Consider the following 19,088-nt stretch of genomic DNA (forward strand, 5'->3'; position numbering starts at 1 on the left):
TTGTTAGCATTTTGTGTCTTTGAGAGCCTCATAAATGTAGGTAATTCAACCGAAACAGTATCACTGTTAAAGCATGAAAGCAAAGTAAACAGCGGCAAATTAAAATAATCAAGTAGAAAGATGCGTGACATGCATGTCGTTAGGAGACGAGGGGGAGGCAGAGGTCTTAATCTACTCTCATTTGTTTTCCTTTTTCACCGTGAAAGAACAAGGCCCTCCTTCAGAAATGTCTCCATGAAGCGAATTATTGTCCTCCATCAGTGTTTTAATACACAGTCCACTGGCTCAGAAAATTGTACAAAAGAATACTTCAACTAACTAATTTGTGGGTACAATCAATTTCATATTAATAGGAAATCTAAAGGAGTAAGGGTGTTGATTTGTGTTGCAGGCTGTCTATCTGCATTTACAGTTGCTACTGCTTTTGTTGCGTTTACCCTCGGGGAGATGTCCATTTTACAGTGAAGGGAATCTACGGTCTGAAACTAGTGCTGCTCTGAAAGAAAAAGGCCAAATTGAGGTCATCCCATGCCTCCCCATGTATTGTAGATGATGTTAATTTGCATTGGCTGTCTAATAAGCTCAGCTGGAGAACAAAAACTGTGCCTGAAGCTAAACTTACATCAGCGGATTTCTAGTCTTACTTAGTCAAATAAAACTAATCTATTAACATCCAACCTTAACTATTTTATATTGACTATTAAACCACACGTCCACCCTTTTAATGGGCATTACTTTTTATTTGTATAAAACCCCCAATCCACAGTGTAATGCACACAACACCATTTTACACCTCTTTTTTTTAATGTAATCTTGCAGATTTAAGGTCAGATGATGGTGCCTTTCAGATATCTCTTATCAGAAATCGGCACATTGCATTGTGGGATTGTCGCAGAAAGTAGTGCACCTGTCATGGACACAGAAAAAACAATCTTGTCGATAGGCAAACTTTTTAAGGTTTTTAGTAATGTTGCCGGTCCCTTCCTGAACAAAAAACGATCCTGCTTGAGGTGACTCCTGGTCATTTATTCACCAATGGGAGGTGCTCAGAAAGCCTTTCAGCAGGGCAACCCAACGTGAACATAGCAGGTCTTATCTAGCTTATGCAGAGCGCTGGGTTGGAAGGAGCCACCGGCAACCATAATGATACTGAAAGACTTCTGCCACAGTTTACCAATTAAAGCACCGCAGGTCTCACAGCCTTATCTCCATCGCCCCTAGCATTAACTTCTTGCTCTTCTCAGAGTGAGACGACGATGAACTTCAAACAAGTTTATAGAAACCCCGTGCAACCAAATGAATATTCATGAATCTGGCAATGCTATTGCGTATGGCAGTGATATTGTTGCTCTGTTTCATGTTGTTAGACAAACTCCAAAGCTCATGCAATGCCTGTTTTCATATGGAATGAAATCCCTTTACAGTATGTGGTGTGTAAAAGAGAGGAAAGAAAGGTAGACAAACAGAAGCAAATTGCACTGTTTACCACTATTGAAGACATGCTGTTTTATCACCTCACATTAAAATCAGGTTTTTGTCAGTTCAAGCTCTTCCTGTGGTGGATAATGAGGACTGTTTGCTCTCTGAAAAAAAAAACACATTTTCTATCCCTGTGTCGTTCTTCTTCATTTGCTGTTGAATCACCTTGTTATCAAATGTAATAAGAATGGATTTTATAATAACGTTGCTGTTTTAGGCACAGGCACAATATTGATAACAACTCAAATGTACCTTTATTCCAATTAGATCAGACTCCAGGCGTTTGGCATCAACAATGGCTTGAAGTCTTTTGTATTCAGCCGGTTTGTACTTTGAGCTGCCAAGACCATATTTCATCCGCAGTGTCAGTTGCTCTGCATGGATGGAAGCAAATGATACGGCTGTATTAGGATCATTTGAATCGTCGAAAACCCCGTCACTCTCAACGTCTGAAGTAAAGTATTTATGCTGACTTCAGCAAAGAAAGGAATAGAAGTAAAGACAGTGTTTTTTTGAGTAGTTCAGCTGTGACTCAACGAGGGAGGTGAATAAACACAGGCAAGGCTGCCTCTAACAAAAGCATCAAAGGCTTGACACCAATTCAACTTGGGGACTAAAGGTCAAATCTGTTCAACAGATCAATGGGCAACCGTATCACGAGTCAGTAATGTTTCAGACCTAGTTGCTGCTGACTTACCCACGTCTTCTGCTCTGTAGTTTGTAACGAACGTACGCAGATCCCTTCCACTCATCACTGTAGAGCCCTATTTGGATGCATTAGTGCCTGCAAAATAAAAGACAAAAATACTGAGGTTGCATGACATAATCAGTGGACAAGTTTCAGTGTTTGGGGGGGGGGGTGGTGAACCTGGTGTGATCAGATATTCTTCTGCAACACTAAGGGTTAGTGAGAATTATGCAGGCCAGGATTTAATCCACGACTAAAACGAAAACTGAGTTCTGGATCAATTGATGACAATTGCTATTTCTTGTTCATGTCAGTAGCAGACATAAAGGCCTCGTTTCTTAAATGAAGACCTATATTATTATTTTGTAGATATTAACACAAAATTACAAGCTATGTAAGGATTCAGAATATAAAAGCAGCCTTACATTTGCTTTTGCTTTAGCTTACTTCAGGATGATTGTCCATACCTGAGAGGGACATGTAAATACCCAAAACAGCTTTTGAAATGTGAATATATTATATTACAATATATTAGCTGGTCCTCTATGATAGCAAAGTGAAAGCCCTACCTTTGAATATCTCACTGTTGTTTGGACAAATTGAGCAAGTCCCTTTAAAACAACAGAAATTTTACTCAACTAAGAAGAAAAAAATCCATAATAATCATGACAATAGCAGATAGCTGCAGCATTGTTATAGTTCAACAGTAATACTGCAGCACACAAACTTATGCACACAAATACAAAAAGGCAGGTGAGCTGGAGAGAGTCGAAATATGACGAATATTGTGAACAGAAACACTGGTAAGTTTATCAGAGCCTCGTAATATAAATGAACACAAACACCCGCACGAGTAGTATGACGTCTTTGCTGTGTACGTGAAATGAACATTTAACCCACTGAACCCGAGCTTACCTCGCGCTCCTGCTCTCTGTACAGTTGACAAAAATTTGTAACCAAGGAAACTATCAGCTCTTCCGTCATTGGGTAAACCGGCAATGCAAACACCATATGGGAACGCCCCCTTGCTGCTATCGGAACCAATCAGGAGTGCGCATGGCTTTCCCCCACATTCCCACTGACGTCATGCACGCTCGCATTGCACTGGGACCAGTGGTGGAAGCAGAGGGACAGAGGAAAAGGGGTTGTCTTCTTCTCCACGAGTATGGAGGCGCGATTCACTCCTCCACATGCATGGGACTAAACGAGGGGACTTTACCGATGAAGTTACACCTTCCAATGTAGATCCGAGCCGCAGCTCCGCCGATCGGAACAACAGTCCTCCTAAGGTAATTAATTGCGTTTTATGTCGCCCGCTCCTTCACTAACTGCAGAACAATTGGGGGAAAACGTAGGGGAAAAAATAAAAGCATCCGTGCGTAAGGCGAACGAGGGTATGGACTAACGTTACATACTTGCACTCAGAAAGTACTGCGCAAAGAACGTGTTAAGCCTTTGTGTTGCGTCTGTGTGTGGCAGAAGGCAAAACTTATTTCGGCTTCTTCACGGCGGGAGATAATCTAATACTATGCTAATCTTGATCTTGTGACCGAGTCATCGCCTACAACGCGCACCTTCTCTAGGGATCCTCATGCGCTGCCCTCGATGCCCAATCCCGTCGGGATGAAAACTTGGCCGGCTTGCGTGCAGGAACAGTTTCGGTGTTAGTTTTCTCCCCGGCACCGTGAAGCCTCACTTTTCCCTCTGATTTGTTGCCCTTGAAAGCGTGCAGGTGAGCTTGGAGTGTGGGAATCTGTGGAATGCGAGGTCGGCGAAAAGGGGCGGAGATCCCGACTCTGTGCTCCCGCAGGATAAGCTTACCTTTACCCCTCCGCGCTCACTCGCCACAATTCAAACTACGCCATATTTAATGACCCTAATCTGCATTTTAAGCAGGGGCGTTTCTGCTAACGTGTACCGTGACTGCGGTGCCATTGCTTAGCAGTGTGAAAGAATAACCTACCTCTTAGGACACGATGGACTCACCTTTATTGCCCCGGAAGCTAATAATAATATACAAAGTCACATTACCTTACTTAAATGCAGCATTGTTTTAGCATGGTTAATTAGGTAGATATTCTAACTCACTCATGTTTTACACATGTTTATTGCCTTGTCCCACTTTGGTGTAAAAAGTAGGTTTTGTTTGAAATGCACATCATTATACCTCTCTCACATGCAACCTCAAGCCCTTTCCTCTTTCTTCAACGTATATCTTCTAATAACCCAGTACTTACAATGTCACTGCAATCTGAGTTTGAGACATGTTATTTCAGGGGGAATAGCAAATTTGCCATTTAATTTGAATCATTCTGTTTAAAAGTCTGGCTAAAACAGAAGAAGACACAAGACTCAAGGAGCAGTTATTAACTGTGTTATGATGGCTATTCACCAAAGGTCAAGTCCCATTCCCCTCTCGCCACGTAAAAAGATGCTGGGAGCAGTGCTTCAAGCCTCCTCTGTTGCCATGCGAGGTGTTGAAAGGTTATCAGCCTGCATCACCGATGTTGCCACAGTGCAAGTTTTATTTCAGCCAACAGTGGAAGTGCATAAGGTAAATGAGATCATATGTGAACTCTCTCTCTCTCACACACACACACACACACCAATAAGGAATCGCTAGTTTGCTCCCCTCGTGATTCACATTACCGTAAAAGACACACACTGCCGCACAGCTGACAGCCATTGGGAGTGGGTTACTGTGGAATTGAAAGAGCAGCGGGGCGTTGGTTCGAAGAGTCAGGCTGTTTTTACTTCTCTTTCTTTTTTTTTTTGCAGTTTGGCTCAAGGAGAGAGGTTTTAAGCGAGTCGGGCATTCAACCAACCCACTGTCCGTTTCATTTGTCACGCTCCACGTTCTTTATCATTCTTGCTGTACAAAGATGGTGATCCGTGTCTGTGAAACTTTCTGTATTAATTACGCGGGTAGGCTACTTATAGATGTAAGAAAAAGTTGCATGAAGAGCGACCGTCTACTCCGGTAGACACAAACAAGTTGCAAATGGGCTTTTGTGTGTTGGTGTGATTATTTGGCCCAGGCTTCAGGGTGAGTTCTTTTTAATGTGAACTGACAACAGTTGAATAGTTTACGCCCTTTGGCGGGCCTCTCCTCCTTGTACTTTTTTCACCCCCTAATTCTGGCTTGAAATCGAGGCTTAAGTCCTCACCCTTATTTTACATTTCAGATTTGCTTTTTTTCTGTATCCCCCCACCCCTCTACAGGGGGGAGAGAAAGAATTTCCAGTCTGCGCCTCACAGCCTGTTTGCCTGGAAACAAAATGGTTATTTGTGTTGTGTCTTTGCATGGCTGTATTTAAAGTAAAGTGCTGAAGTATCAATCTCTTCTCTCTGCAAGTCAAAGAGAATGTCAGCCTCCCTTGTGCTCTTAAAAGTAGAGCTCTCACGGCGGCAGTCAGCCTTTTCTTTACTCCGCTACCAACCATTAAATAAACAATTTAATATTTTTATTACATCGGTGTATTCATAACACGGATGCAGAATTTATAGCCTTACAGATACTGATGCAATGCTCAGACTGCTATGATTGAACGTTCGTGTTTATGTCGCACTAAAATAGTTTACTGTATACAAAACTGCGAGAGAGATATACAACACATTTGTGATTTATTAGTTGTTTTTTATGTGAAGGACTCTCAGCTACTGAGGTGTGGCTCCAGTGTGGGACAATAATAATATTTACTGGAAGCACAAATCCCACCCCACATACTGCAGCTTCTTCCCTTCCCACATTTGCATGGTGTAGTCTAAAGAGAGTTTCTCTCCTGCCTCCCTTGAGAACAACCACACGATGTAGCAGAGTAGGGAATTTCCATTGTGAACCCTGTAAAATCTCTTTGTTTTGTCAATGTGGAGACTTAAACCAGCGAGCAGATCTGTTATTATTCTAAAATAGTATTTCAATATCTGAAGTATATTGTGACGATTCAACATAATACGCAAGCTTAATTGTTAATTATGAATTAGTAGCACGGCACATATTACTTATCATTACCTATCATATGTAAAAGAAATCGAACAAATTAAAGAAGCACACTTCACATATTCAGCTTGCAAAGGCTTGTGTGGATACGCCTTGACATGTGGGCTGATTGTTGATCTAACTAGATATGTACACAGATTCCTGAAAGAGCCCTTTAATGCTGTGGTTGGATCCCGGACAGCTAAAGATAATACAGAACACAAAGCATGTCAGCACTTTCAGAGATTAGGAGCACAATAGATTTTTTTTGGTACGGTAAAATAGCCCTCCATAGGCCCGCCATGCTGAGTCTGAAAGACTGCCCCTCGTCGGTGTCTGCTATGTGGACAGCAGCAGCGAAGGCACAGAGCTTTCCCACTGTTGTTAGCGCCACATGCGGCCCTACTATATACTAAAGTCTTCCTGCGAGCTCATTGCTCCAACAATCCCCTCTATCTAAAGGCTACGTGGCTGCAGAATGAGCTCAGCAAGGCACATGATACCTTGTTGAATATTTCAAAGTGCTACTCACATTATCGCCCCCAGGCGAAAGCTCTCTCTTTGCTGATGGTAGAAGGACGAGTAGAGTCCATCCCAGTGGAGCGCATGAGTTCATATACAGAGACCCTGAAAACACAGCCGTAACCTCTACAGTCATAAAAACATCTCAGAACCTATAGGGTGACATTTAATGCTGAACGGTGAATCTTTGATACGAATGCCATACTGTTGTAAATATCTCAACAGTCTTACAGACTGAGCTGTTTAAAACTAGAGCACTTCTAGATGTTTCGATGGCAGCAACTAGCGATTATTGATTATTCTTAGTTTCATTGATTGTTAAGGCTTTGAAATGTCAGGCAAACGAGTCAAACAATTAGAGCTATCGCTTAATTGTTCTGTTTCAGCACATAAGATACAAACATAAACTTAGGCTGTGTGCTTCTTGTTTTAGACTTTTAAAATCTGTGGGGTCAGGTGTCCTTCCAGAGTGGTATGTAAGTGCGCTCAGTGGCTGGATTTAGTCAGAAGTTGAAGGCATCTCCAGCAATGTCAGGTGACATTCTGACCACGAGGTTTACAACTGAAAACTGGGACAATCTACAGGACTTGTCTGCCTCACCTGCTTCCGTAAAACCTTCCCGAGAAGCAGAAGATCCACTTCTTAAAGGAATACTTCACCCACAAAATGACCATCTGTTCAGTTACTCACCCCGGGTAACCTTGAATTTGTGAAGAAAATGTTTGTTTTTTTGGCCTCCTCTGTAAACTAAGAATCAAAAAACAGAAAAGTCTGAATGAATTGATGTAAAACGGGGCCGCGTTTAACAACAAGAAAGCTTCATCAAAACATCCAATTCTGAACTTTCACACATGTGCAGTAGAACCCAGACTCATTCATCCAGTTGTTTGCTGAAAAACATGCATCTTCACTAAAACCGTAGCATTCAAAAGACTTCTGCATAAACTCATATTTGCGCAGGCGGGCTACTTGTCCGTGTGAGTCCGGAGGAGTGTTTTTAAATAGTACGGTTTAAGTGAAGATGCTTGTGTTTGGGAAGTATCATGAGATTGGAGACATGAGACTTTGGATTGCACTGCACCAGTTCTGCAACAGTTCCTAAATTGATGTGTAAATACAGTTTTGCTGTATTAAACGCGGTCCCCATTTACTCCAATTCAGCCAGGCGTTTCTCCACTTTTTGATTCTTCGTTCACCATGGAGGCCTGGAAGATAAAGTTTCAAGAATTCAAGGTAACACGGGGGGAGGAATTGATATACAAATCATCATTTTGCGGGTGTAGTGTTCATATAAATGTCAAGGCATTTAAAAGTCTGCAACAAAGTCAAATTAACTCCTGTTGAACCAATTTTCCCAACTCAGGAGTTAATGAACAAATACAGTTCAAGCACATGACATTTAAAATGGCATTTTATAGATCCTAAGATTTGCATTTAGTTATGGAGTGGTGAGGCAGGTGTGGGCTGTGTGATATCACAGATATACTCCATCTTTTCTTTCTCTATCGGAGTAACGATAAAGGGACAGCATCAAAGCTGACAAAACCTGTAGCCTTAAGGCAACTCTTTAAGTTTCCTTCACTCTCTAGAACAAAGCTTAGTTAGCAGATCTACCCAGAAAGAAATCCCAGAATAATGTTTCACTAGAGAAACTGTGACTTCAATGCTACCGGCTTACAAACCCATTTAACCTGTTAAAGGGCTCATTCTTGTCTCAGGATAATGTGTTTTTGTGGCACCCAAAATGCACTCTCCTCTGCATGCACCAGTAAACCCCCGATCAATGCCAAAGCCCACTTATTTTGGGATGGACATTCACTCCCACATCATATACATTTTCCTGCTGCAGCCAATTTAAACAGAAAAAACCCCATTACCCACACGTCGTAGAAGAGGTGCACATGTTTTGTGGCTACCGGGATAAGAAACAGCATATTGTTATGTCCTACGTTGGATACAAGAACAGATTTGCAGAAGTATATCTGTGGCATATGATGAATGTGACCGCATCCACACTAGACCAAAAAAAAAAAACGTAACTCTGCACAGCTGCAAAATCCTGTCCTCTATGAATCATTACAGCTAAAGGGGATTTTATTTTACCAACATGAGGGGTGTGATTTATTTTTTCAATTAAATCCCCTTTGATAGAGCATCCATATGGTGCCATCTAACAGGACACCCCGCCTTCCCTTCAGTACGCTGTGACTTTGCAGTTATTCAGTCTATATTCCCAGCATTTGTTAGTTAAACTCACCTGAACTAAGTCACTGTTTTAAAAGGCCAGCTGGTGCTGGTCGGCTGACCTGACATTTACTTAAATAACAGCAATAACAGCATTCCTTCTGTCTTCCTGAATCATGGTTCAATGCATGTCGGTGTCCTGATGGTTACAGGAAATAGATTTTTGCACCTTTTAATTATTCCAGTTGTTACTTTGGTTCCTCAAGGTTCATTCTCAGTTGTGTTAAGTTCTTTTCAATTCAAATTTGAATGCAGATGGATTTATTGTTCGACATCCAGCAGTAAGTCTGGATTACCTTCTTCTTTAATACAGTAATTAACAGTCCTTTTGCAACAAAACAAAAAACCGCAACTCAAGCAATCTCAGTTAAATGGAACTGACAATAGTCACTGAAATATTCAAGTCTTTGTGTGTATGCTAATTCTGTCATCAGTTATAGTTGGCATTGACTAAAGGAAAGCAGGTGCAGGGTTCAGTTCATTCAGTCTGAGGTGTACAGAATTATAGATGAGGTTTTTCTTCCTCGGGACTCTTAGACATCACTTTCCAACCTGCAGGCCAGAACTAATGGAGGCTAAAAGAAGTTGTAAATAACAAGTTGGAGTGCTGGTTATTTCAATTAATGTTGTTAGCTTCGGGGCATTTCTCATTTGAGCGGTCAAATGAGCGAAATTGTTAAACTCTTGCCAAAATCAAGACGAAACGTGAGATATCCTCAGATATACTTTCAAGATTCGCCTGCTTTCGAAAAAAATTGTAGATGACAGGCAAGAATGTTTGCAAAAGAACAGCAAAAAACAAATGTGACATGTTTTCTACTTTTGAGATGAAGTAATTGATTGATTGCAGACACCTTTACCAGTAGTGTTTACCAATAAATGTAACTCCATCTGTTACCAAGCACCACATTTACAGTACACAGTGCTGATGGAAACGGCATGATATTCCAGTGAAAGGAAAATATATTTATCAGCCAGTCGTGGGACTTTAAAGGGCCAACAAGGCCTTGAAACTGTGCATATTAACTCCATGACTTATTGGATAACCGGCTTGTTTCATTCCGGAGGACTTTGCTTCATATTGATCAATATATTCATGTTTGTTCAGCTCTTACATTTGAATGGGCAGCAGCACGACATTCATGACCCCCGCCTGTCCACCCAGAAGCACAGAGCATTGAGCAGGCAGTGCTAATGTAGATCAGCTGTCAGGAAGTACATGATCGGGCCTCTGCTTATCCATCTTCGTCATGAAGTTGGTTTCAAAATACTTCACAAGAACAGGGGTTTTGTTTTTCCAATTTAAACAAACTTCATAAGTCACTTCGAAGCAGAATTTAGTCTTTCAGTAGAACCTGTGCAGTGCATTGAAAATACATTTTTAGCAAAGCTTTAAGCCAGAAGACCAGATGTACAGATGTAGAGCCTGAAGCTTGTCAGTTAGAATCGAAAGAGTGGCAGATTTGTGTCAACATGAAATAATGATCTTTACATCCTAAAGCGGAAATACTATCATGATTTCCACTGAACATCAGAATATTCTGAGATAAAATGACCTAGATTATCATGTTTGGTTCCTAAAATTCATCTCAGATTGTCAATCTGTCGGCACTTTTTATACATAGTTGTTGTGCGAGTAGAACTGCTGTAGTAATTGCTGCATTGGCTTTTTACTTCTACTGCAGATGTTTTTTGTTTTAAATGACAGGCAGCATACTGACGGTGATGTTGGAGAGCTTCTGAGGTTTGTATCTTAAAGCAATTTAAATTGGACAGGCCTTGCCAGCATCGCTAACATTTGCATACTCTGTCGCTAAGGGATCCTCAAGTTTCAGCTATGTGGCTGTATTTTACCACGCTTTTAACACTGAAATATGTCCAGCAACCATTGGAGTCATAGCCGTATAATTAATGATCTAATAAGAGCCTGCTGTTTGCAACAGGATCACGTTTTGTGGGGGTGAAAATATATAGTTGAGGATCCTGCCAATATGAGAGCCATGAACAAAACTGAAATGGATACTTGGTCGTATTAATACTTAGTGTTCATTAATGAGTCGTCAGACAGAGCGAGGTGTATGTATGACAGTTTATGTAAAAGCCATCGTTCTTCAATCTCATAATTGATCACAACACACCCACAGAATTGCCCTTTTTATCAAGAAGCAGTCAGCGAAGCTAAATTTATACAATTCATAGCGTTGTTACTGATCATCTCTTGCTGTAATCAGTCTTAATAGAAGGTGCTGAGCGAGATCCGTTGTTCACCTGAGAGACACCTTATATAGTTGGAGCCAGGACACTGCCAATAGCAGGACATTTGTTATGCTAATTCTCAATTTCTCACGTTCAAATAGTCAGTGTATTTCAGTCATATATGAAGTCTGAGCACAATCATTTGATGACTGTAGGGTTGATTAAACTGTAGCATTGATTAAACACATTTTTTTTTTTATTGAGCTGTTAAATGAGGTTAACTAATAAACGTCCCAATCCATGACCAAATTCTCTAACTCAACTTTGTCAGTTATCTTAGTGCATGAAACCTTCTGTTTACATTTGTTTTGTGGTACATCCGCCACACAAGAAATGAGTTTATTGCATTGACTTCTCTAGAGATGCACAGAGCACTGTGCTGTAATTCCTTCTTCAGAGGCATTGGGGTGTTGAATGTATTTGTCTAACAATGTGTGACAGGATGAAGCACGTCTATCTAGCAGAAACTGATTCTATTTAGGGGATTTGCATGCAATCAGAATAATTTATGTCCTCTTCTGGCACGTATTACTGGCGGTGACATGTTGGAAACAGCTGATGGGACAGTTGAGCCTCTCTGCTCCCCATTAGTTGAGGTATTGTCATGAGGAAATGATTTAGAGGGTGGATGATCACTGTAGGAAGTTGGTCGCGGAAAGTTAGTCTTGTGTTTTTACTGCTGCATAGTGCAAACATGGATTATTTGCAGCCATCTTTCTCATGTCCTCGTATATTGCAAGATAAAGGAGTGTGCGTAGGGCATCTGGGCATGTAGTATTAGACAGTTTGTGTGTTGAATAGATTGTATGATGACTGTGTTTCCTGCTGTTACTCAGAGGAAAGTCCTGCCCTGTGGATACACATGTTCAGATAGGCCTCCAGTTATTGCAACATTTGTCGGGGTGCAGTACAAGGTGTGAGGTAGGCATGGGTGCAGCTTGTGAATGATTTATTTTGCATGTCCGCTTTGTAGCAGGTTTGAGGAGATGTGGTCGGACTATTGTCTCCTCTCCATATAGCCTCATACTTGTCACCACGTTTAATCCTCGGTCAACGGAACAACAGGTATGTGTCTATTTGTGGCTGCATCATTCTCTTTAGCCTATTCAGCGTAATGATTGATAGGGTGATTGTATGTACATATAAGACTGTTTCTGCTCTGGAAAGGAGACATTCCTTTTGCTGCTGGGTGTGTCAATATGAGCAAAGCATCTTCAGCTGTTGAGAGCAGCAGAAAGTGAAACATCTAGGGATCTAATAATAACCTTTTTTTTGTGTATTACTGCTGGCTAGTCCATCATGTGCTTCCAGAAAATGTGTCATCCTCCTCAAAAGAATTGTCCACATGTGGCACCTACTAAGAAGTCACAGTATGCGGATACTTAGTAGTGTACTGTCTGAGGTTAAGGTTAATCAGTGACATGCAGTGTGTGCAGGACCATTGGTATATTTGTGTTACCCACATTCTCAAATCAGCTCAGAGCAATTACTTTGTCAGGGCTTCGGTCAGCACTTCCTAACAACGTGTCTCGCCTTATAGTAGTGTGTGCAGTTTAGGGGATTTCAGAAATTGTTTCAGAATTCATTGACTTGCTGTAAAAACATAATGCTGCTGTCGTGAATGCTTTTGGAGCGAATGCATGAAGTGTTTTTCTACCTCCGTCTTCATTCTGGGGATTTATTGAGGCGGAAATATATTTTTATTGTTCATCTTGGTTAATTCTGATAAACTACATTGGACCACAAATGTTAGTTTTATTCAAGGAAGTCAATACAGTGAAAGAAGCAATTAAGCATTGGGGGGTCTTTGGGGATGTAGTTGTAGCTGCTGAGAGATTAGTAATGGGACTGTATTTCTCCCCACAAAGCTTTTACATGCTACATAATGCTGCTTGGTCACTCTAGTTAAGTGCCAATGGGCAACACTGAGAGCCTGAGAGCATGTGGGCTTTCATAAAAAAAAAATCCACCAGATGATTTCACTGATCAGCTCCTCCTGCACAAGTTGCTGTGTTAATCAGTGAATATCTAATTTGGTGTATGGATGAAGTCAGCTTAGAGGTCGCTTGATACGCAACGAAATATGTATTGGCTCACTACACAATGCAGCACTGCATGGATTGCCATGTTTGGTTCTGTATGTGGAAATAAAAACGAGTTATAAAGAAGAAGGTAATTAACTGTTATCACCCCTTTGTTTCCAAAAAAGAGCTGCAGTATATGAGAAATGGAGCCTGCTGTATATTCCGCCAGCAGCTCTCAGCTCTGTTTGAGCTGTCGATTTCCCGGACCTTTTTTAGCTCAGCAAGTCGGAGCAATCAGCGTTTGAACTGCTGCTTCTCCGAGACTCCCTGCGATTGAAATTTAGGGTAATTTATAATTATTTCTTAGCTCATCTCCATTTGTCTGTGTTGAATGTCTGTGACCTGGTGTCACTCAGCCTCCTGAAGACAAATGTTCCTCCCCCTGAATGACGAGACAATAGAGCTTTTGACTTGGGCTACATCCACACCAATACGTTTCCATTTAAAACCGGGGTTTTAAAACAAAAACGATCCACGTCCCCACGGGCGTTTCAGCATCGTTTTCGAAATGATTTCTGTCCATACTAGCACGACTGAAAACAAAAATCACATAACTGTACACGTACACTGGGCATGCAGGTGCCGGTTTAAACAGGAAGTAGAGTGGTTGATAAGTTACAGCAGTATTATAGTACTCCTTAATAATAAAAGGTTGTGCTTGATACTTCAATTTCTACCTCTAAAATCTTCCTCTCTATACTCAAACAGACTAATTTCCAAAACGTATGCATTTACGCCGTCCACACTAGGAGGTAGCCCCGGATCTTTCAAACGTAGCCGTCCTCGGGAGTGTTTTTAAACGTATCCGTTTTCGGTGCTTTAAACCTCTGGAAACGTAGCAAAAGATACGCGTTTTAAAAGGGAAACGTAGTAGTGTGGATGTGCACGGCACGTGTTATAGTAACGGCTGTTTAACTCTCCAAGAGTTCAAATAAGAAAATAAAGGAATACATCAGTCGGTGCATTAACATGCACTTAGGTCACTAGTCAGGGTTCTGCAGTACCCTGGTTGATTGATTGCTATGTAGAGATTAAGAGAAAACAGCTTGTAACACAGCTAGAGTTTTGCTGGAGAAACCTGATTTCTCAGTGTTCAACCAGGTTTCCGACAATGTTTTTATAAAAGCACGCGTCATAACGTATGACAAACGCTACAGACATGTATCAACGTGACAGCAGCATGAAAGGAAAGATTACTAATGGTGGTGCATCCTCGAGTCCAAAATAATCAAATCGAAAGTCAGACTAAAACAGAAACTGAAATGAATAAGTTAGTTATTATTGTTTAAGTGGAAGGATATTTTCAAAATGCAGACACATGAACACAGTCATTAAAGACAACAATTCTTCAATGCTGTATCACTGATACACATGGATATGCAGTTGTATTCCCTTGGAGAGATGTGTTTACTGACCAGCTGCATGTGAACACAGCAGTTACAATAATTGTATTACTATAGTGCCAGTAAACCTGTTCTCTGGTTTCCTGCTTTAACCTGATTTCTCCCAGTAACCTGGTTTCCCGTGTGCATGTAAACGTGGCCTGTGTGTCAGCTGATGTTACATTTGCTGCTGCAGTGCTCTTGGAGAAGGTGACACAAGGCACAGGTGGCTTTCAGAGGAATCAGAGAAATGATGAATTCATGGATGCGGATGAAATTGATGCAAGAAGGCAGTATTTGAATCTGGGCCAGTTGATCTGTTTTTAAGCAACATTCCCTTCAGAACAGCTGTTTTTAAAACACTCTGTTGCACTCTAGCTTCCATTTCCCTTTCCTCACTTGAACCATAAACTAGATTTAGTCTTCGAGACAGAGTCACGGAAACAGGGATTGTGTAAGAAGCTCCGAGGAGTGGCCGGAGTCTGAGGTCAGTAGATCAGATCACGTGGTCCGAGTCAGGGTGGGATCAGGCTAAGACGTTTCTTGGCAGACTTGGAGACTTGAAGATTAAGATACGTTAAAGGGGAGATTTAGCTGACTAGAAAGAGCGTCTTGTCAAGGAGATGCTTATTATTGCACGCTGAATAGTTGGACAACTCTGTCACTGAAAGAGATATTGTTTAAAATAATCCGGTTTATTTTGTCATTACCTATACTCAAAGATGGTATGCAGAGTGTTTATTTTCCACTTAGTCAAGGGAAATAACCATAAGGCTAATAATTAGACGCTAGTTAGCCTCATTGTTGAGACCAGAATGAGGTCATCTTTACTCTGTGGGAACTACGCAGTACGGTCCTCAGGCATTACCCTAATGATAGCCTTGAAAGCTGCTCAGTTTGGGCTTTCCACCTGCTTCTCAGTGTGTGTGTGTTTGGGCTGCGGCAGTTGGGGATCCTGAAAAAAAACAACAACGCATCGGCCTGCGGTGAAAAAAAGTTGAAACAGAATCAAGTTTTGGAGAAATGCAGCGTGGCGTGGAGCTGCGGTGACCAATCACGCAACCAGTGAGTCGGTGAGAGAGTAACCTACAGTTAACATCTCTTCCTCTCGCTGCCTTGGGAAAGGGGGAAGAAAAAACTTTAAGAAAGTAAAAAACAGGGTGCAAGACAAAACACGAGCATTTACCTCAATTGCCCAGGTGTTTGTGTAACAGCTGACTTCATGGGTGCCCGTTGGAGCAATTCTCTGGGAAGTGTTTACTTCAAAGTGTTTACTGCCAAGTCTTCTCATCAGTCTAGCTGCTGTGAATTGAATGAAGCTGCCTTCAAGTGTGGTTGTAACTGTCAATATCATAAAAACACTCTGACTGAAAACAATAATTGTGATACATAAAGTCTAGTTGTGCTACATTTGGGGGGTTGAATGTGTGTGTGTCTGTTGAGTGACATTCTCCCGCTGCCACACAACCCCGCGCCGGTCGGCGGCACGTACCTGATTTGTTGTGAATGCAGCTTACGGGCATGAGAAACCAAATTTTTAGCGAAGGCAGTCCAGCGAGATTATTTCCATCCCCAGGCATTTTGGAGCAAAACACAAAGAGTAATGTTGAAGAACCAGTCAGCCGTGTGCCAATAGGACTGCGGTAGGTTGGCAGCAGCTTGGTTGTCTTCACTCACATCTCACAGCTGCCGAGAACTCCAAGCTAAGCAGAGTGAAATCATTCTGGACCCGATACAATGGGGAATTGCAGAGGTAGGCTCGGATACATAATGAAGGAAATTTATCTTTTCCCAATGCTGCCTTCAGTAGGGGGTTTCTTTTCCTTTTTTGTATGTTGTTTTTTTCTGATTCTATTTCCTACAGTCTGCTTAGTGTGGACTCTCCTGAGAATATTCATTTGGACAGATTATATTCACATTTTGGTGACGCCTTGATGAAAATCAGTTTTTTTTTCGACAAGCTAGTAAGTCAGTTTTTTGACGGAGGGCGTGTTTTATCAGACATTGAAGGGTCACAGAGAGGCCGAGCTCGATAAGGCCCATTTTCTACTTCTATGGTGATTTACATGACAATCACCATAACTGGCTCCATAGCTGCGCTCCTCTTTTTTTTTGTTCTTCTGTGAGAACATACCGAGAGAGAAAGAAGAAAGGATTTTGCCCTCCCCGACCGGGCTGGCAACTTCTGTCAGCTTAAAATGTGCGCTCTGTCGGTCCTGTCTGTGTTGTTTCTCTTGTGTTTGTGCAAAAGTCAAGGAGGAGGAGCTCTGTCAAATTCAAACAGCTTTTCCCCGTTTCCTGTCGCTGCGTTTTCTGGGAATCCAGCGGCGTGTCCTTGATTCAAAGGCTGCAATGGAAGTGAGGGAGGATGGGGGAGTGTGTTGCAACACTATGAATGAGCAGGAAAGGAATTTCAGAGACTGACAGGGGAATACATGGAATATCCTGTGTGGACTAACATACTTTGGAGTAGTACAACCTTATCTGTCATTTAACACCGTGCCTGGCACATGACACCGGGTCAGCTCAAACACCTTGAAATGCTCGCGCTGCCTTGGTGACAGACTCCCAGAATACCTCAGGGTCACATTTCACCCAAATGTCCGGGGGACCTCCCACGTTCTTCTACTCCCTAGAAGTAAACAACAGAACCGGCTCACACAAACTGACTGTCAGCCTGAGCTAAATGATTCTTTACTTGTGTGCGTGTGTGAGTGTGTGTGTGTGTGTGTGTGCACATATGCAAATTTAAGTCGGCGGGGGCTTTTACATGACAACAAATTACCCTTTAACCCTTTAAAAGGATGTCTGTTGGCACAACTTTGACTCATTCAGCAGAGCTACTGTATAACAAGTCTACCAGTCACCCTGAGGCACCCATTATGAACCAGAGGTGCTATAATACACACTTTCATGGGGGGAGAGTTCAGTTGCTCGGGGCATGGCTCTTTAGTAAATTACCATATGGTTATTTAATGGAGATTTTCGCAGCTACTCTTTCCTCTCCATATTCACACGTGAAGACGGCGTTTCTGTATCACGGTGACTGCATGCTGTGTGGTTTAGTGAAGTACAGCATGTAGATGAAGATGTACGTGGAGTGGGCTGGGGGTGGAGTCTGTCTTTATCTTTGTATCTTGGAGATGACAGTGGCAGTGGATCGCTACGGCAGTAAAAGTCATAGTAAAATCCCTGTTTCCCTAAAGTCACATACCTCCTGTGTTATTAGACTCCTTGCTTGTGTCTGCTGCCGCAGCCCTGTCTGGCTCAACAGGCTCCTTCTAGTATGCATCCACCTTGAGCAGCGTTCCCTTGACACTCTCTCTGTCAACAGATATAATGAGACCATAACTATTCGCTCTGCTTTCTTATTTCAATCTCGGACAAGAGGCCAGAGAGAGCAAAGGAGACAGGGAACACCTTATCTCTTCCGTCGGGGCTGCTGGCTTTTTTTTATTCTGTTTTTCAAAAGCCAGCCCTCGCTCATCTTCTTCTACCTCTCCACTGCATCTTATATACGCAAACATATATTGTATTCACCTCTGTGCACACTCGCTTGGTATTTCAGGGCAGCTTTTGCATTGCTAAGATATACATTTCTGTTGTATTCTTAACGTGAGAGTGTGTTACATACACACTGGTCATCATTTAAAGTTGTGTGTAGTCTTAGTCCATGTGGCATTGATTTGCACTGTCACAGACGTGAAACACGGACAGCCCTTTTTGTCTTTGGTCCATATGGCGTGTGTGGGTGTGTGTTTGTGTATTGCTGGTCGTGGTGTGTGACCATTGATTGTCACTTGTCAGCATTACTCGCCTCTGTGTATGGAGGAGTGGTTGGCTCAAGTGTGTATTTGTGAGTGGAGCGTGTTTGCACACACATGCACACAGTTTGGTATGTGTGTACAAGATTGTGCTGTTTTTTTTTTTTTCAGACCAGATCATGTTGTGTGTGTGTGTATGTGTGTGTGTTTGTCCTCACAGGAGGAATGCCAGCTCCTGAGCAGAGCCCAGTGACGGAGGAGGGGCTTCTGCTGACCATCTGCAACAGTTCAACTGGCCGCAACATGGAGGCTGACAACACAGCCAACAACATCCTGGCCTCCGTCAAAGAACAGGTAGTTTGTTTCTTCCGTTCACACCCTGCTAAGAGCCCACTGATTCATGTCTTATCTCTCATAGCACTGTACAGTGACATTTATTGAACGCAAAGTTGTCTGGTGACTCACACACATTGTGTTCAGAAGAAATCCACCAGGTCGAAGTATGTGGACTTTCTTTTTTCCTCCTGTCGCAGTTGTGCCACACACCCTGTTGTCACTGTAATCATACAACTTTTATTAGGAAGTAGAAAGTTGTCATTTCTCTGCGTGCGGGATGATTTATGTTTAGAGCAGAACTGTGGTTGGAGCGGACTTTTGTTTACTTCGTTGCCTTGAAGTGGAATAAGTTT

General features: G+C 42.0%; 2 protein-coding genes across 2 annotated transcripts in view; one reads left to right on the forward strand and one right to left on the reverse strand.

Annotated features, from left to right (window-relative positions):
• Window positions 1-4,033, reverse strand: part of LOC116389737 (coiled-coil domain-containing protein 148) — a 24,707-nt gene extending 20,674 nt beyond the window's left edge. The window contains exons 1-3 of the mRNA XM_031858673.1: window positions 3,083-4,033; window positions 2,177-2,263; window positions 1,732-1,853 (exon numbers count right to left, since the gene is read on the reverse strand). Of these exons, the coding sequence (XP_031714533.1) occupies window positions 1,732-1,853; window positions 2,177-2,231 (177 nt within the window). The 5' untranslated portion in view covers window positions 2,232-2,263; window positions 3,083-4,033. The remainder of the gene's footprint in view (window positions 1-1,731; window positions 1,854-2,176; window positions 2,264-3,082) is intronic.
• Window positions 3,470-19,088, forward strand: part of LOC116389791 (plakophilin-4) — a 68,695-nt gene continuing 53,076 nt past the window's right edge. The window contains exon 1 of the mRNA XM_031858742.1: window positions 3,470-18,753. Coding sequence (XP_031714602.1) covers window positions 18,517-18,753 — 237 coding nt within the window. The 5' untranslated portion in view covers window positions 3,470-18,516. The remainder of the gene's footprint in view (window positions 18,754-19,088) is intronic.

This window comes from Anarrhichthys ocellatus, unplaced genomic scaffold (genome assembly GCF_004355925.1).
Source record: "Anarrhichthys ocellatus isolate YVR2014 unplaced genomic scaffold, GSC_Weel_1.0 scaffold20, whole genome shotgun sequence".
Lineage (NCBI taxonomy): Eukaryota > Metazoa > Chordata > Actinopteri > Perciformes > Anarhichadidae > Anarrhichthys > Anarrhichthys ocellatus.